The sequence below is a fragment of the Etheostoma spectabile genome, chromosome 22 (genome assembly GCF_008692095.1).
Source record: "Etheostoma spectabile isolate EspeVRDwgs_2016 chromosome 22, UIUC_Espe_1.0, whole genome shotgun sequence".
NCBI lineage: Eukaryota > Metazoa > Chordata > Actinopteri > Perciformes > Percidae > Etheostoma > Etheostoma spectabile.
The window spans coordinates 11,154,069-11,167,434 of record NC_045754.1 but is presented as its reverse complement, the minus strand read 5'-3'; the positions used below and the strand labels follow the sequence as shown (position 1 = coordinate 11,167,434).

Here is a 13,366-nt window from a genome sequence, read left to right as displayed (position 1 = left end):
GTGTGTGTGTGTGTGTGTGTGTGTGAAACTGAATTACGTGAGGAGGAATTTTTTGTGTTGCTGAGCAGTTAATGAATCCTACATTATTTTAAGCATGGAGCTCTGCCTGTAGTTCCCCTACATTAGACTGTAATTGGCTTCTTTTGGATGTTTTAATCGGCTGCAGCATCTTCGCTCTAATCTCCCCCTTTCCCCCACCAGCCTCCTCTCAAGATTCACAGAATCCTAGTGTTATCTCACGCTATAGTGAAAACTGCAGTAATGCTCTAAGCTAATGAGCACATATGAACTCTACGTACCTAGAGGGCTAACAATAAAGAATTTATAACTGTGTGTATATATATATATATATATATATATATATATACCAAATGTATATAAATTATAACAAGCAGTTATTTCCTCTTCACGGATGATTTGTTATTTCTGTCGGTGCTACTGCTGCCTGCAGATCACAGATTGCCATTCCTTTAAACCAAACAAATGTACCCTGTAACATACACAGTCACACAGGCAGTTTTTTTTTTGCTTAAAAAAAATGTGTCAATTCATTTAGACTTGGGCTGAAATGCTACTAGTGTCTAATTATTTTTTCTTATTTGATTTGTGCTTCTTTTTAGTACACAATGACGCAATATACACTTCATTCATTCAATAATACTACAGTATGCGAAGGCAAGCAATTTATTTTAATGTTGTTTTTTTTTCCTGTGCACTTGCATCACAATCTCATCATACGCACAAAGAAACACCACACTCCGGATATCTTGAGTTTGCTGCTGCAGTGTCAAATAATAAAATTATTCTTAACAAGTCACGGAAATTGGATAGTGACAGACATACAATTTTGTTCTGCTCTGTTTCCTTGCATACATAAATATTGTCCTTTTGAAAGCATTGTGTATTTTCTTAAGCTGGGTCTGAACAAGTCTTTGCTTGGTTTAGAGATTCTGGGTAGGTCAGTGTCAAAATCCTCTTTCCAGCGCTGTCGGGGTGCTGACATTTTCTGTCAGCTTTCAGTGTTAATGTTCCCTTGGCTTCTCCTGTTTGTAGCACAAAGGCGATACTCCACTCCACTTTTTCTGTGGGATTAACAGAGGAATTATTGTGCTTCTTGCAGTCTTCAACAGTAGTAACTTGTTTTTTTTTAGTTGCAGTCCTTGGCCTGTTGTCAGACCTGCGTGTTGACCCGGATCTGCTCACCTTGCTGTACGGCGAGAGTGTCCTGAATGATGCTGTGGCCATTGTCTTGACACAGTGAGTATCTTGTTTAAAGGATTTTCTCTGCCCTTGCAATGCAGACTATTTCTAGGGTTAATTGTGTGCGCGCTCAGTCTTTTTCAATTAACATTATGGGTCTGGATGGATGCTGCCTGCTTAAAGGAAAGGGTGTGATTGGCAAAACCACATGAGTGCCTCAGATGCTATGCAGTGGACTGCGTAAGTGAGTTGCTCCTGGCACTGTCAGCATCTCATTAAAATACTCAGTGGGGAGACTCACTGCCAGGGTAGAGACACGCTCCCAGCTAACAAACTCGGTTAACACAGCTACTGTCAAATTTAGAGAAAATACAGCATAAAAACCCTCGCAAGCTTAGTGAAGTAGCCATGATGCAGTCACGCCTTGTTCATGCATTTCAATTGCTTCATTCATTTTCTTCTACTTTAACCTTTTTCTCCAGCGTTGCACTCACATATGCATGTTTGTCCTGCTCACACACATTGCAGTCATTGTCGGTTCTATTTACGCATTGCTAGTGAACAAAGTAGATGTGCTAACAGATGGATAGATGGGGAGCAGAGAGATGGAGACAGAGAGGGGAGAGAACTCACACACATAGGTCCACATTCATGGCCACACAGGCAGATGAAAAAATGGAGGTGGATGGGACAAAATATGTCTTCATATTTGCATATTGTAGTCACACAAGCCGACACATTACATACACAGTACCTGCATCTCTTTCTCCAATCACACAAATGGGCCCAGACAGGCAGGCAGATGGAAAGAAAAGGAGGCGAGAAAGTTGTATTCATGCAGTGGCTCCTGTCTTTGTGTACATTGAAGGACAGAGGAGGGAGCCTGCATGTCTTCCTGGATAAACACTCACATAGTGCTGTGTTTGTTCCTGGAGTGGCGTGACCGGCCTTCATGCCATCTCCTGTCACTTGACTGGCTCGCTAGCCTGCCGGTCGCCCTGGCTCAACACACAAAGCTGGCCCTTATTAGTGAGCCACGCGGGGCCCTGGCACTGGAATTTTAACAAGCTCCCAGTGCAGCTCAACCTTACGCTGATGTGCCCTCTCACAGGCGCTAAACCTCCTGCTCCATCAGCCCTGACCCAGCCACCATTCAACCAGGTCCTGTGTTGACATCTTGAAGTTTTTGTCTGGGAGTTAACACATGCCTGAAAATACAGTCTTTAGAGGGTCAAACTGGCCAAGGGACTAGTAGCCAAATGTAATGTGCCAACACAACAGGAGTCTTTATTTTTTTACAGAGGGGATACTAGATTTTCCCCTTTCAGCTTGCTGATCTTATTAGCAACCACTTAATTGATTCCCCTTTTGCCATTGGGATTAAGGCATGTTGTGGTGTGTGCTAGCTCATTTCAACCTGACAGCATGAAAAGTGGAGATACATTACAGGTTCATTTCACATTTCTTTTACACCATAAAGATCTTCAACAAACCATTTTCATGGTAGCTGGAGTATAAAGTTAGTTTATGTAATGTTAGTAACATTACCCTGGCTATCAGAATGTGTGTCTCATTAAATGTAGGAAGTAAAAACAACATCTCCCACTTTCACGTTGTTTTGCTGACTCAGTTGTTTGACATTAATTTAAATCAGCCAAAGTATAAAGGGTGTACATGGGAGGATCTGTGGTGGGCAAAGAAATATAATCCTCACAAAGGCAGTTAGCTCCATCAGCCACTGGCATGGGTGCCTGTCTCTGTTCTTGCTTCACCTCAGGCTCTCTCTCGCTCTCTCCCTCCTCCCTCCTCCCTCCTCCCTGTTAGGCCTCTTTTGCACTCCATGACATGTGGAAGTCTCCCCTTCCCCCCTCAGAGTAAATATTTATAGCAGTGTGAATAGCAAGATGCAGTTGTCTTTGTAAACAACAATAGTTTTTCGCTTGTTTCCCAATAACCACTAGGGGATGTCTCACGCAAATAATTCAGAATGCATTGTTTTTCATGAAAGGATTTGACTTCTAAAGAAGGCCATGTATTCTTAGGAGTTACTCCAATAAATTCCACTTATTAAAGGCTTAGCTCAGCATAATAAATGTGAATTTATGCTCACTGCTGCAGACTGGTTTACACCAAGAACCAAGTGGGCCATATTTCTGATGACTGCATTTGTTTCAAAGCCATAAACCATGTTGACACTTTAATGTTTCAGCATCTGTTAACACTCATTTCAATTTCTGCCGTAATTGTTCTATTGCCTTATGTTTGTTCCATAGCAGGTTGTCTCTTTTTTTCATGTGTGTAACCCTTTTTTTCAGTCTGTTGTGTCAATTTGTCTTCCAGTGCCATCGCCACCTATACCCAGACGGGTGCAGGACACACCTTCGACCCCCCTGCCTTCCTCCTCTCTTTTGGTTATTTTCTTGGAGTGCTTGCCGGCTCCTTCCTCTTGGGTTTCATATTCACAGTCATAACAGCCCTCATATCCTTTCATCCCCTCCCATCTTTGCCTCCGCACCCCCAACTCAATCATCACCTTAGCATCCGCTGCAATCTATCCACTTCCTCAACTTGGTAATTGCTTCTCTAACAAATCCCTACTGTACCACCTAAGCAAAAGCAACGTGACTACTGGATGTCTAAAGTGTTCCTGTGACATTAATGGTTGCAGAGAGGTCGTCAATCAAGCCAGTAGCCTCTGATGAAGTCTGGACTTGCGCTGTTGTCCAGCATTTCCCTTTAAACTTTAGTTATAAGACTTAAGGATGAAAAATGAGGATCTTACATGAGAGGTTTGGGGCACAGCTTGGCTCTTATTTACAGTTTGAGCAAAACACAAAGTGAGCATTTAATAGATTTTGCTGATGCTAACTATAGCAACAGCCAGCTCTCTTGTGCCTGTCGCCTCAAACAGTGTCTTAAAGAGACTCAGTTTGACGTAGAGTTGTTTGTTTATCTTTCAATTACTTGCTGTACCTGTCCTTGTTAATTACAAAAACAATCAGACTTGGGAAGGAAAGTATTATTATTATTGTAAGACAAGGGGGTATTTGAGGGAGTTGGGAATGCAGAGCATCAACCTGTTAACAATTAGCAGTACTAGGTACTGTAGGTACAGTACTACCACTATTGTGGTACTTACAGTACCTAAACCAACATCTGTGACTATCACAAATACTGAACTTCCAGCGTGTATTGTTCTTTCTGCAACACTGCTTTACAAAGAAGCTGTGCCAGAGGGGATGTGGGACAGCGAGAAAGCATGAGTGGGATGTGGACTTTATCTGCCGGAGAACTCACAGTAAGGGTCTCATTAAGGCCCAGTGGGTTACTCGAATGGCAGACTCCTGTCTTAGTGAGCAGCTTCTGCCGTTGCTTTTTATTTGCAGAGGCTGCGGAGACACACTGCACTCTTCGGTACATGTAGTCTGCCACAACAGGCTTACATTTGTATTGCAATTCCAATAGTTTTAGCCTGATGCAAAGTGTCAAGCAGTGTATGATTATCTTCTTGTATATCTTTAACTCTATTTCCACCTTACCAAATTCACTCGGCTATGTGAGAATCCACTGCTGGAAACTTCTGTCTTCTTTCTGTTGTCCTGGAGCAGCTTCCTCTCAGCTGAAGCTAGTGGACTTTCAGGTGAGCACTGTATGACTTTTATATACAATATTTATATATACACACACACACATATATACACATATATATGTGTATATATGTGTATATATGTGTATACACATATATGTATGTATACATAAATATACACATATATGCGTATATATACAGTATACGCACATATATGTGCATATACATTATATGCATGTGTGTATACTGTATGTGTGTGTGTGTGTGTGTATATGTGTATGTATATATGTGTGTGTGTGTGTGTGTGTGTGTGTGTGTGTGTTGTGTGTGTGTGTGTGTGTGTGTGTGTGTGTGTGTGTGTGTGTGTGTGTGTATACTGCATATACACATATAGAGATATATATATGTGTGTGTGCGCGTGTGCGTGTGTGTCAGTGCTGATTGTAGCTTGGAGGTCAGACAGAATACAAATCATGTTAGCAAACTATCGCCCTCCCCCTCAGGTGTCCCTTCTCAAGTGCATGCACTGACTCGCTCACTCCTCCACAATATCAGTGGCATAAGCAGCTGTTTGATTGGTAAGCACTGCTGCTTCAATGCTTGTCTGTGGCCACTGGTACTCTACAAACCTGGAATCGATGTGTGCACATTGTCCACTGTCCAGACTTGACCATCTGCTCAGTAACGGATAGAAACCCACACTAGCATCAGTGGAAGCCTTACCCTCTGAGAGTCCAGCATTTTAGCAAGTCAATAATGTACAGATGAGAAAGTATAAAGCCATCTCCTCTCTACAGAAAACTGTAGATACCAATCCCATTTTGGTCTCAACCCCCATAACTCATATTAAAATGGTGTCCGCCCTCCTCTGTCGGAGCATGTTTGTATATATTGTTTTGAAACTGTACTGGCAAGCAGGCAGCAAGCGACAATGGCATTCTAACCCTAGCTGTTTCCACAGATTTCCTGGAAAGTCAAGACGTGCTTAGGTCCCGTGTAAATATGGATACATGACCTTGCATCTATTTTCTTTATCCATCACCAAAGGGAGTTTGCATTTTTATTACATTGTTAGATTTTTCACTTTACTGATCCATAGCATTTGGAAACTTGTGTAGCTTGTGTTTGGAAAACAACAATTACTTGGCTCAGCTGCCTGGAATTGTCTTCATCTATTATTTCATCGACCAGTCGTAATGTAGTTCTGAAAGACCAATGTAGTGTACATATGCTCAAATAATTGTTGTTGTTTTTCCTGCCCTGAATGTGTCAAAGGGATTCCACTAGCTTTGTTGATGTTGTAGAGCTCTATCTTACTTGGCAGTACTCCCTGTGGCCTGTGGAGGAGGAGGAGATGGTTTTAATGAAATAGCGTAACCTTTGCCCATTGGACCTGGATGCCCTGTTTACAAAGTACACCACTCTGAATGCTGCCCAGTGTGGGAGGAACACACTGCAGAAAAACCAAGGGCAATGATTTTCACTAATACATTACTGTAGTATATTATTACTGCAATATCAGGGCTAATAGTACTTAATTTTAACGTCAAACCTACAGTGTTATAAAACCTAACTTTATGCTGATGTTTTGTAACAGTCACATAAAAATGAGTCCTATTGCAATCTTAGATGGTCTTTCTACAATATTGGAACCAAAACACTAATCTGTGGAGTGCTACTCTGGTCAAAGGCTTCAATGTACCATTTGGAGTGAAGCGGCACCTCATACAGAGCGACCCAGAAAGCGATGAGAGTCCCCCCTGGTGTCCTTTGGTAATCAAGGTTCTTTCTCTCTCTTGTAATTGCTGGAGTTTAGCGAGGGTGTGCCTAATGACCCTCGGCCTCGCAGGGAGCCCTGCTGTCATTAATCTTATGCCCCTCACAACTGCTCATTATGAGATGGATCTCATCTGTTACCAAGTGCCCTAAGTGGAGGAGTCTTTATGTGGGTGGTGGATGATGTGTTACCTCCGTCAGTAAGTAAACCAAGGAGTATGTTGAAGCCCTAAACCAAATGGAACCAAATCCACAAAGGCATGCTCCATTAGACTTTGTCAGGTAAGAACATTGTGAACAGGGATTACTGGAGCTAGTATAGTGCATGTACAGGTCAGCATCCTAGTGTGAAGGCGGATGGTGAAAAAAGAATAATGGACTGGCTCCACTTAGCAGCGTGAATCACAGGTGCTATCTTTTCTCTGCTGCCATATTTATTACTGCTAGCTCTGTCCCCTAACTATTGCTCCCCATCACAGTAATTTCACATTTTCTTCCATCTTCTGTGATTCTCTCACAAAGTAGAGGGAGCAAAAATGTGAAATTGAATTTCTGCAACAAGGCAGCAACCCACTTTTTATGCTATGCGTTTCAAATTCCAGCTCTCTGCTCCATCCAGCCTCCTCTTTACTAGCAGGAGCCTAATCACTGCGTCCACCCTGTTTCCTCTCTCTGCATAGCTGCCTTTCTTTCCATTGTGTATTTCTGCTTGACATTTACTTGCCTTTTGTTAATTTCTGCTCCTCCGCATCTGGCACAATCTACAGCGATGATGTCATTCTTTTGCATGTATCATTCCCAGAGCTTCATGGCTTTGGAGTAGAAATGGGAGAAGCATTTTTGGCCAGAAACATGAGGATACTTGAATTGGGTTGGACAGCACATGTTGATTAAGCTGTTTATACAGCTGGACCACTGGAACCAGGACAATAGGTGGAAAATGGGTTGGGTCGGTCTTATCTGGTGTCACATACTTTATACACGTAATCTAATCTAATTAATAATCTTTCTCTTAGTTTAATCAGCTTGTCCCGATTTAATTTAAAATCATAAACTGGAAGTTTAAATCTGGTCCGTTGCTTTGGTTTAAAAAATGCTGGATTAAACCACGTAGACAAAGATTCTTTTCACAAATAACTTTCCTACGATGGAAGAACCTCCTACATCATACTCACAACATGAGAGGCCCAAGGCTCTGTGTGTTAACCAGCACAAAAACATGCACACAACCTGCAGATTACATAATATGTGCATGTATCAGCAGTTTTGCATACTCTGTACTAATTAAATACAGCACATTGTTTAGCTCCTTCCTGTTTATAGAACACTCCATGAGTTTTATTTCCCCATAATATGGTGATGCTCACATTTACAACTTACAGATGTCATCATGGATGTTTAATACTGTATTGGCTTTTTTTTGTTGAAAATTCATTCATTTCACTTGCACGTTTTTTAAATTTTATCTTTCAGGCATTGTGGCGGTGCTGTTTTGTGGCCTAAGCCAGGCAAGGTACACGATTCACAATTTATCTTCCCAGAGTAGGACCAGGACCAAGGAGGTGGGTTCATGGAGGAGGATTGAGGCTTATTTCACTATTGTTTTCAAACAGCATTTTTTTTTAGTTTTCTCACTTTGTTCACATTGCCTTTTGATGCCAGTATTTGTGTCCTGCGTGCATGCACGTGCAATCATTAATTGTCACTAGTGCTCTGGTTGTCCAATGGGTGTCTGTGTGGGAGGCCTGTCTCCACTATCTGCTTAATAGGCTGAGCACAGATGGAGGCCAGCACACTGTCATACTGCACCGGCAAGCTTCACAGAGGAGCAAATAAATCAGAAGTACACAAATATACTCATATATGCATTTATTATTCATTATCGGTGCCACAGTGGAGCTAACTGTTTATCACAGGAAAGTTTTTTAGAAGGCTACAGTATGCAGCACAGCTAAAGCCTTTGCCTATAAAGTAGATTGGCTATGCAGTAGTCAATGCATGTGTATGGTGCAGTATGCTTACTTGTCAGAATGCCTTTATCTACATCTTTATGATTTATACATGCAGCTGCAGCTCAAAGGACAAGACAAAGTGATTTAGTGTATGCAGACACTGGTTGAATAGCTAGAAGGAGAAATATATTTCTCTGTGGCATCTCTTGTCCTTGTGATGCGAGGCTCTTAAGGGAAAAGGTACATTAATTAAATTAGATAGCTTTTTAATAAAGCTTTACAGCAAAGCTGAATTAACCAGCTAAAACAGGAAATAATGAATCATTAATGAAATCATAACATCTGCTCTAATTACATCCAGATACAACATAAGGACCTTAATAAATATTTGATTTCTTATGCAGAAATGCCCCATTAAAATTATTCAAATTCTATTTTTATCCACAGTAAATGACATCCCAACATATGGCCTGGATCATTGAGTTGATGAATTGGAAAATTCCTTTATCAGGAAGTAGATTGGGTTATTAGCTGGTCTTTTTAAGTCTAGAAAGCTTTTACCCATTTGCACACACAGCATGAGCATAAAACTCTTTAACAAGAGAACGATGACAAAAACATGTCTGGTGCTACATGCAACCACATTAAGGTCTCAAGATGTAGTTGTTTGCAGTTGCTGGATCAGGGAATAATATCAACACTGAATTTGTTGTGTTTGTGCAAATCTAAGCCTGTTTACCCATTTTCAGATATGATCCCAGTCCTTCACTGTCACCCCACTACACACACACACACACACACACACACACACACCCTCCACCCTGAACCCCTCCCCATCTCGAATGACCTTCTCCCTCATGATCCTCTCAATCCCTTTTATAATTTGCAGCTCTTTGAAGTCTTCAATTTCCTGGGGGAGATTTTCATCTTCAGCTACATGGGATATGCATTGTTGACGTTTCCTCATGTCTTCAAAGCTCTCTTCATTACTGGGGCATTTGTATCCTTTTCTTCTAAATGACGGAGCATCTTCCCTCCCTGCTGTGCAAGCTTTGGATCCCACTCAGACCCCCAGGAATGATGTTCTGATACGTTATGTTCCATGTCTTCCACATTCTGGCGTAATCCTTATCTGCACAATCATCTGCCACTTATTTGACCAGAGTGTTTTTTTTGTTTTCTACCTTGCCTCTCTGCTGCAGTGCAGTAATTTCCCCAGTCCTTTAAAAAAACCTCAGCACTTAAATTGTACAGGTTTGATCCGGTGAGCTCTGCAAATGCCATTCAGTCGGTCTCTCATGATCACCATCTCTGCAGAATAAGATGCTGCAGTGCAGCATTGCTCTGAGGAATGCCTATGAAACAGAAATTTAAATAGGTCCTTGATTATTGTCACTGCTGCTTGATTTCCATTTTCTAGCAAAGCTCAGTGGAATAAAGATGTTTGCTTGTTTGACATAAATTTACAGTACTTTAATTTGTAGTGGATTATGCCCCGTATCCCTTTTGAGGTTGAAGATTACATCTTATTAGTTCTCGAATCTCCAGTGACAGAGGTTTCTTCTGTTCTTTACGTTTTCCCCTTCTCCTTTAAGGAAAAGAAATCTACACGATAGCTGTTAAAGCTGTTAAACAGCCATTGGTGACCTATTTGCTTTTGTTGCACATATTTGCAAGGTATAGTTATCTTATTATCCTTCAGTGATCGAATGTATGTATAATGTATGCATTTACAAAGATTTTTAATAATCAATTCATTGCTTAAGTCATATATTGTGCAAAAATGCCAACATTTTACCATCTTCTCAAATGTAAGGATTGTTGCTTTTGTCAGTTTTATATCACGGTGAATATTTTTGAGTTTTGGGCTTTCCCCCCCCCCAAATGTAGCATTATATTAGAAAACGTCAACTTGTAGTGGGAAATTGTGATGATGAGCAATTTTTTTTTTAAAGTAAAGGATTTATTAAATAATCTGAAAAAATGATTAATTGATACAAGTTTGACTATACCTTCTATGTAGTCAACAATAAATGGTCAAGTTGGGGGCGTAAACATGCTCAGACTTAAAAATTTGTACATAGACTCAAAAACCATGCTGTCAGAAATCCATCCCAGAAGATGCGTTAGTTGGTAAGACTTTACTTGAAGGTATCTAAATATGAGTGCCCTGACACTGTCATGAACACATGGCACAGTCATGACACATGAACCCTAACCATAACTTGTCATGGCAAAACCGGACGACACTTACCAAAAGAAGTGTTATGTCATAAATGTTTATGACTTATTTATAATGTTTCTAACACGTTCATGACAGTGTCATGTCACTCTTATGGAGATACCTTCAAGTATGGTGTAACCCATAAGTTTCTTCTCTGACTGGGCTGTCTGCAGAATGCAAAGCAGCTACAAAACATGATTGTGTTATCAAAAGCCATCAGCCACATAATGATACTCATACATGTTAAAGTTATACTTTATAACAGGTGTTTCATATTCACAGCTGCTGTTGTATCCGTCAGCTTTACTTCCTGAAGGGAACAGAGGGGTAGTAATGGACGGCTGGCTACAATTGTACTTGCCGGAGAGCCGGCATGACCATAGCGTATGCCCGAGGAGAGACTCTAGTAGCCACACTCCAAGGGGCTGTTCTTTCACAGTCCAGTGCCCAGATGGCCAGCAATTATTATTACAATCCATCTTTGACCATAGGGTCAAAGGAGCCAGAGAAAGAGTCCACTGAGTGGATTTTTTCCCAATGCTCTTATGTTCAGTGTGAGGGACTGCCAGGGAGACAATGTTTGACTTGAGCTTTGAGCCTGGCTAATCTGGCAAACGGCACCTACTGGAAGCTGACCCGGATGTACAAACAGGAATAAAAGGAGGTCAAAGTCATCTTGTATGGTTCTAAAAGGGTCTACAAAAAGGAAATAACCCCAGTGATTCAACCCTGTTAATCGCTCTTTGGTTACGCAGTAGATTTTAATCGCCATAGCTTGCAGCCTTTTGCCAGTGACAATGGAGATGGGCTGTATTTGAAATGAGGCTGAGATGAAGGTGCTTAATTACCTCCATTCAAATAGCTTCGAGGCCTTTGATAAAGAGAAATGACTGCTTTTGGGAGCAGGATATTGCTTTTGAAAATCCGTAGGGTGCATGAGATCTAATATTGACTGCAGGGTGCGGGGGAGCTCTGTTTTAGTAATAGCCTTGTCAGACGTTGGTCCCCTGCTTAAAATATTGGTCCCTTTATTATTCCAGGCATCATATTTAGACTTACTGTAGAAAATTATGCCAAAGCATGGGTATCTATGTGCATAGAGGATTTTTATGCACCAAAAGTAAAAGAACTTCTGAAGAAGTGTATTTTAAAATTGTAAAAAATTCCCTTTATCTCCTCTAGCCCTGCCTTCTCCGTTTTTTAACTTAGATGGGTTACCACTAACAATAAGTTACCGGATAATCTGAAGCTGCACAACCGCTGAGGTTCTGAGGTTTTATGGGGCTGCTGTAAATTTTCCTAAATGTATAAAAAAAAATATGTAAAGTGTGTCCAGGACAGCAGCTATATCCCTGATAGTTGTAGATATATTTTCTCCCAAACGGCTGCCCAGGACACTTAGCATTCAGTCCCATGTGAAACATCAAAGTGTGTGTGGAGGGCAGAGACAGCTGGCAGAGCCCGGTTGGCTTCATGCCTCGACATGGTGCCACAGTGCTGTGTTTGCATGCTAAAAAGAAAATATTCAGAGATTATTTAGTTATGTGTGTGCACATGTGTTAATATCCGTAAGTGTAATTCTACAGCCTGATCTTGCATATAAGTAGCATGTTTGTATGGAATTTTGTATTTTGTCTATGCAGTTAAAGGATCGGACTATGTGAAGTCAACCAGGTGTATTCTTTTAGAATAAATTAAAAAAGCAAAACCTTAATTTAAATTATCAATAATTGAACCTAAACTTAACTGACTGCAGACTTAATCTTAAAGTTTAAATGCAACTGATCATGCATTTCTGACAAACATACTGTATTTCTTTGGCACTATCTGTTTTTCTATGATGCAAAGAAATTGTGATTTTCATTAAAAAAATACGCAAATTCCAATGGCAACATGTTGACTCATAAGTGTACTTTAACCAGTAAATGTGTCTCAGTCACAAGTACTCTCCTTAATCTGCGCTCATTATGAACAGATCTCCATCTTTATATCTAGAGCATGCAACATCTACCCCTTTTCATTCCTGCTCAACCTGGGACGCACAACCAAGATACCTTGCCCCTTCCAGCACTTCCTGATGTTTGCAGGTACTATTCTTGATGATACCTATTAATATTATTTATTATGATTTATTTTCATTTGCAGAAAAATTTTACATAATTGGACCTTGCTGAAAAAATGCAGTATATCTGATCACATCTGTTATGTTATCTTTTTATTGTATTATTGCTGCAAGAAATTAATTTACCCTATGCAAACTCTTTAATTGATCCATTCTCTTCACTGTTTCTGCAGCGTATGGCATCAATGAGGATGCTGAAAGTACAGTTTTGTGTGTCTGTGTGTGTACACAAAGACAGGTGACATCCTAAGGCTTTATAATAATAAATATTAATAATTCACTCATCCATTTCTATTTTTGTATCTGTATTTTGGAGAAGACTAAATAAGGCATCACTTTAGTGTCTAATGGTTGAAGCTCTGAATGGTTTGATGATGGAGGAGAAAGGGATATCCGAGGGGTAGTGCAGCAACAGCATGTTTTGCTGCTTGCCTGACCCATTTTACCTCTTGCATAAGAAGGTTTCTTTGTAAAAAAAAAAAAAAGCCCTTGTCTTGCTATTTAAA

At 40.5% G+C, this 13,366-nt stretch overlaps 1 protein-coding gene and 1 long non-coding RNA gene across 3 annotated transcripts in view; one reads left to right on the top strand and one right to left on the bottom strand.

The window, feature by feature from the left end:
- Positions 1 to 10,844, bottom strand: part of LOC116672307 (uncharacterized) — an 18,427-nt gene extending 7,583 nt beyond the window's left edge. The window contains exons 1-2 of the long non-coding RNA XR_004327522.1: positions 10,824 to 10,844; positions 4,779 to 4,784 (exon numbers count right to left, since the gene is read on the bottom strand). This is a non-coding gene — a long non-coding RNA (uncharacterized LOC116672307). The remainder of the gene's footprint in view (positions 1 to 4,778; positions 4,785 to 10,823) is intronic.
- Positions 1 to 13,366, top strand: part of LOC116672302 (sodium/hydrogen exchanger 9) — a 63,678-nt gene that overhangs the window by 16,921 nt on the left and 33,391 nt on the right. For both annotated transcript variants that reach the window (XM_032504055.1, XM_032504057.1), the window contains exons 6-11: positions 1,152 to 1,257; positions 3,541 to 3,679; positions 4,735 to 4,840; positions 8,036 to 8,124; positions 9,404 to 9,514; positions 12,714 to 12,825. In XM_032504055.1, the coding sequence (XP_032359946.1) occupies positions 1,152 to 1,257; positions 3,541 to 3,679; positions 4,735 to 4,840; positions 8,036 to 8,124; positions 9,404 to 9,514; positions 12,714 to 12,825 (663 nt within the window). The remainder of the gene's footprint in view (positions 1 to 1,151; positions 1,258 to 3,540; positions 3,680 to 4,734; positions 4,841 to 8,035; positions 8,125 to 9,403; positions 9,515 to 12,713; positions 12,826 to 13,366) is intronic.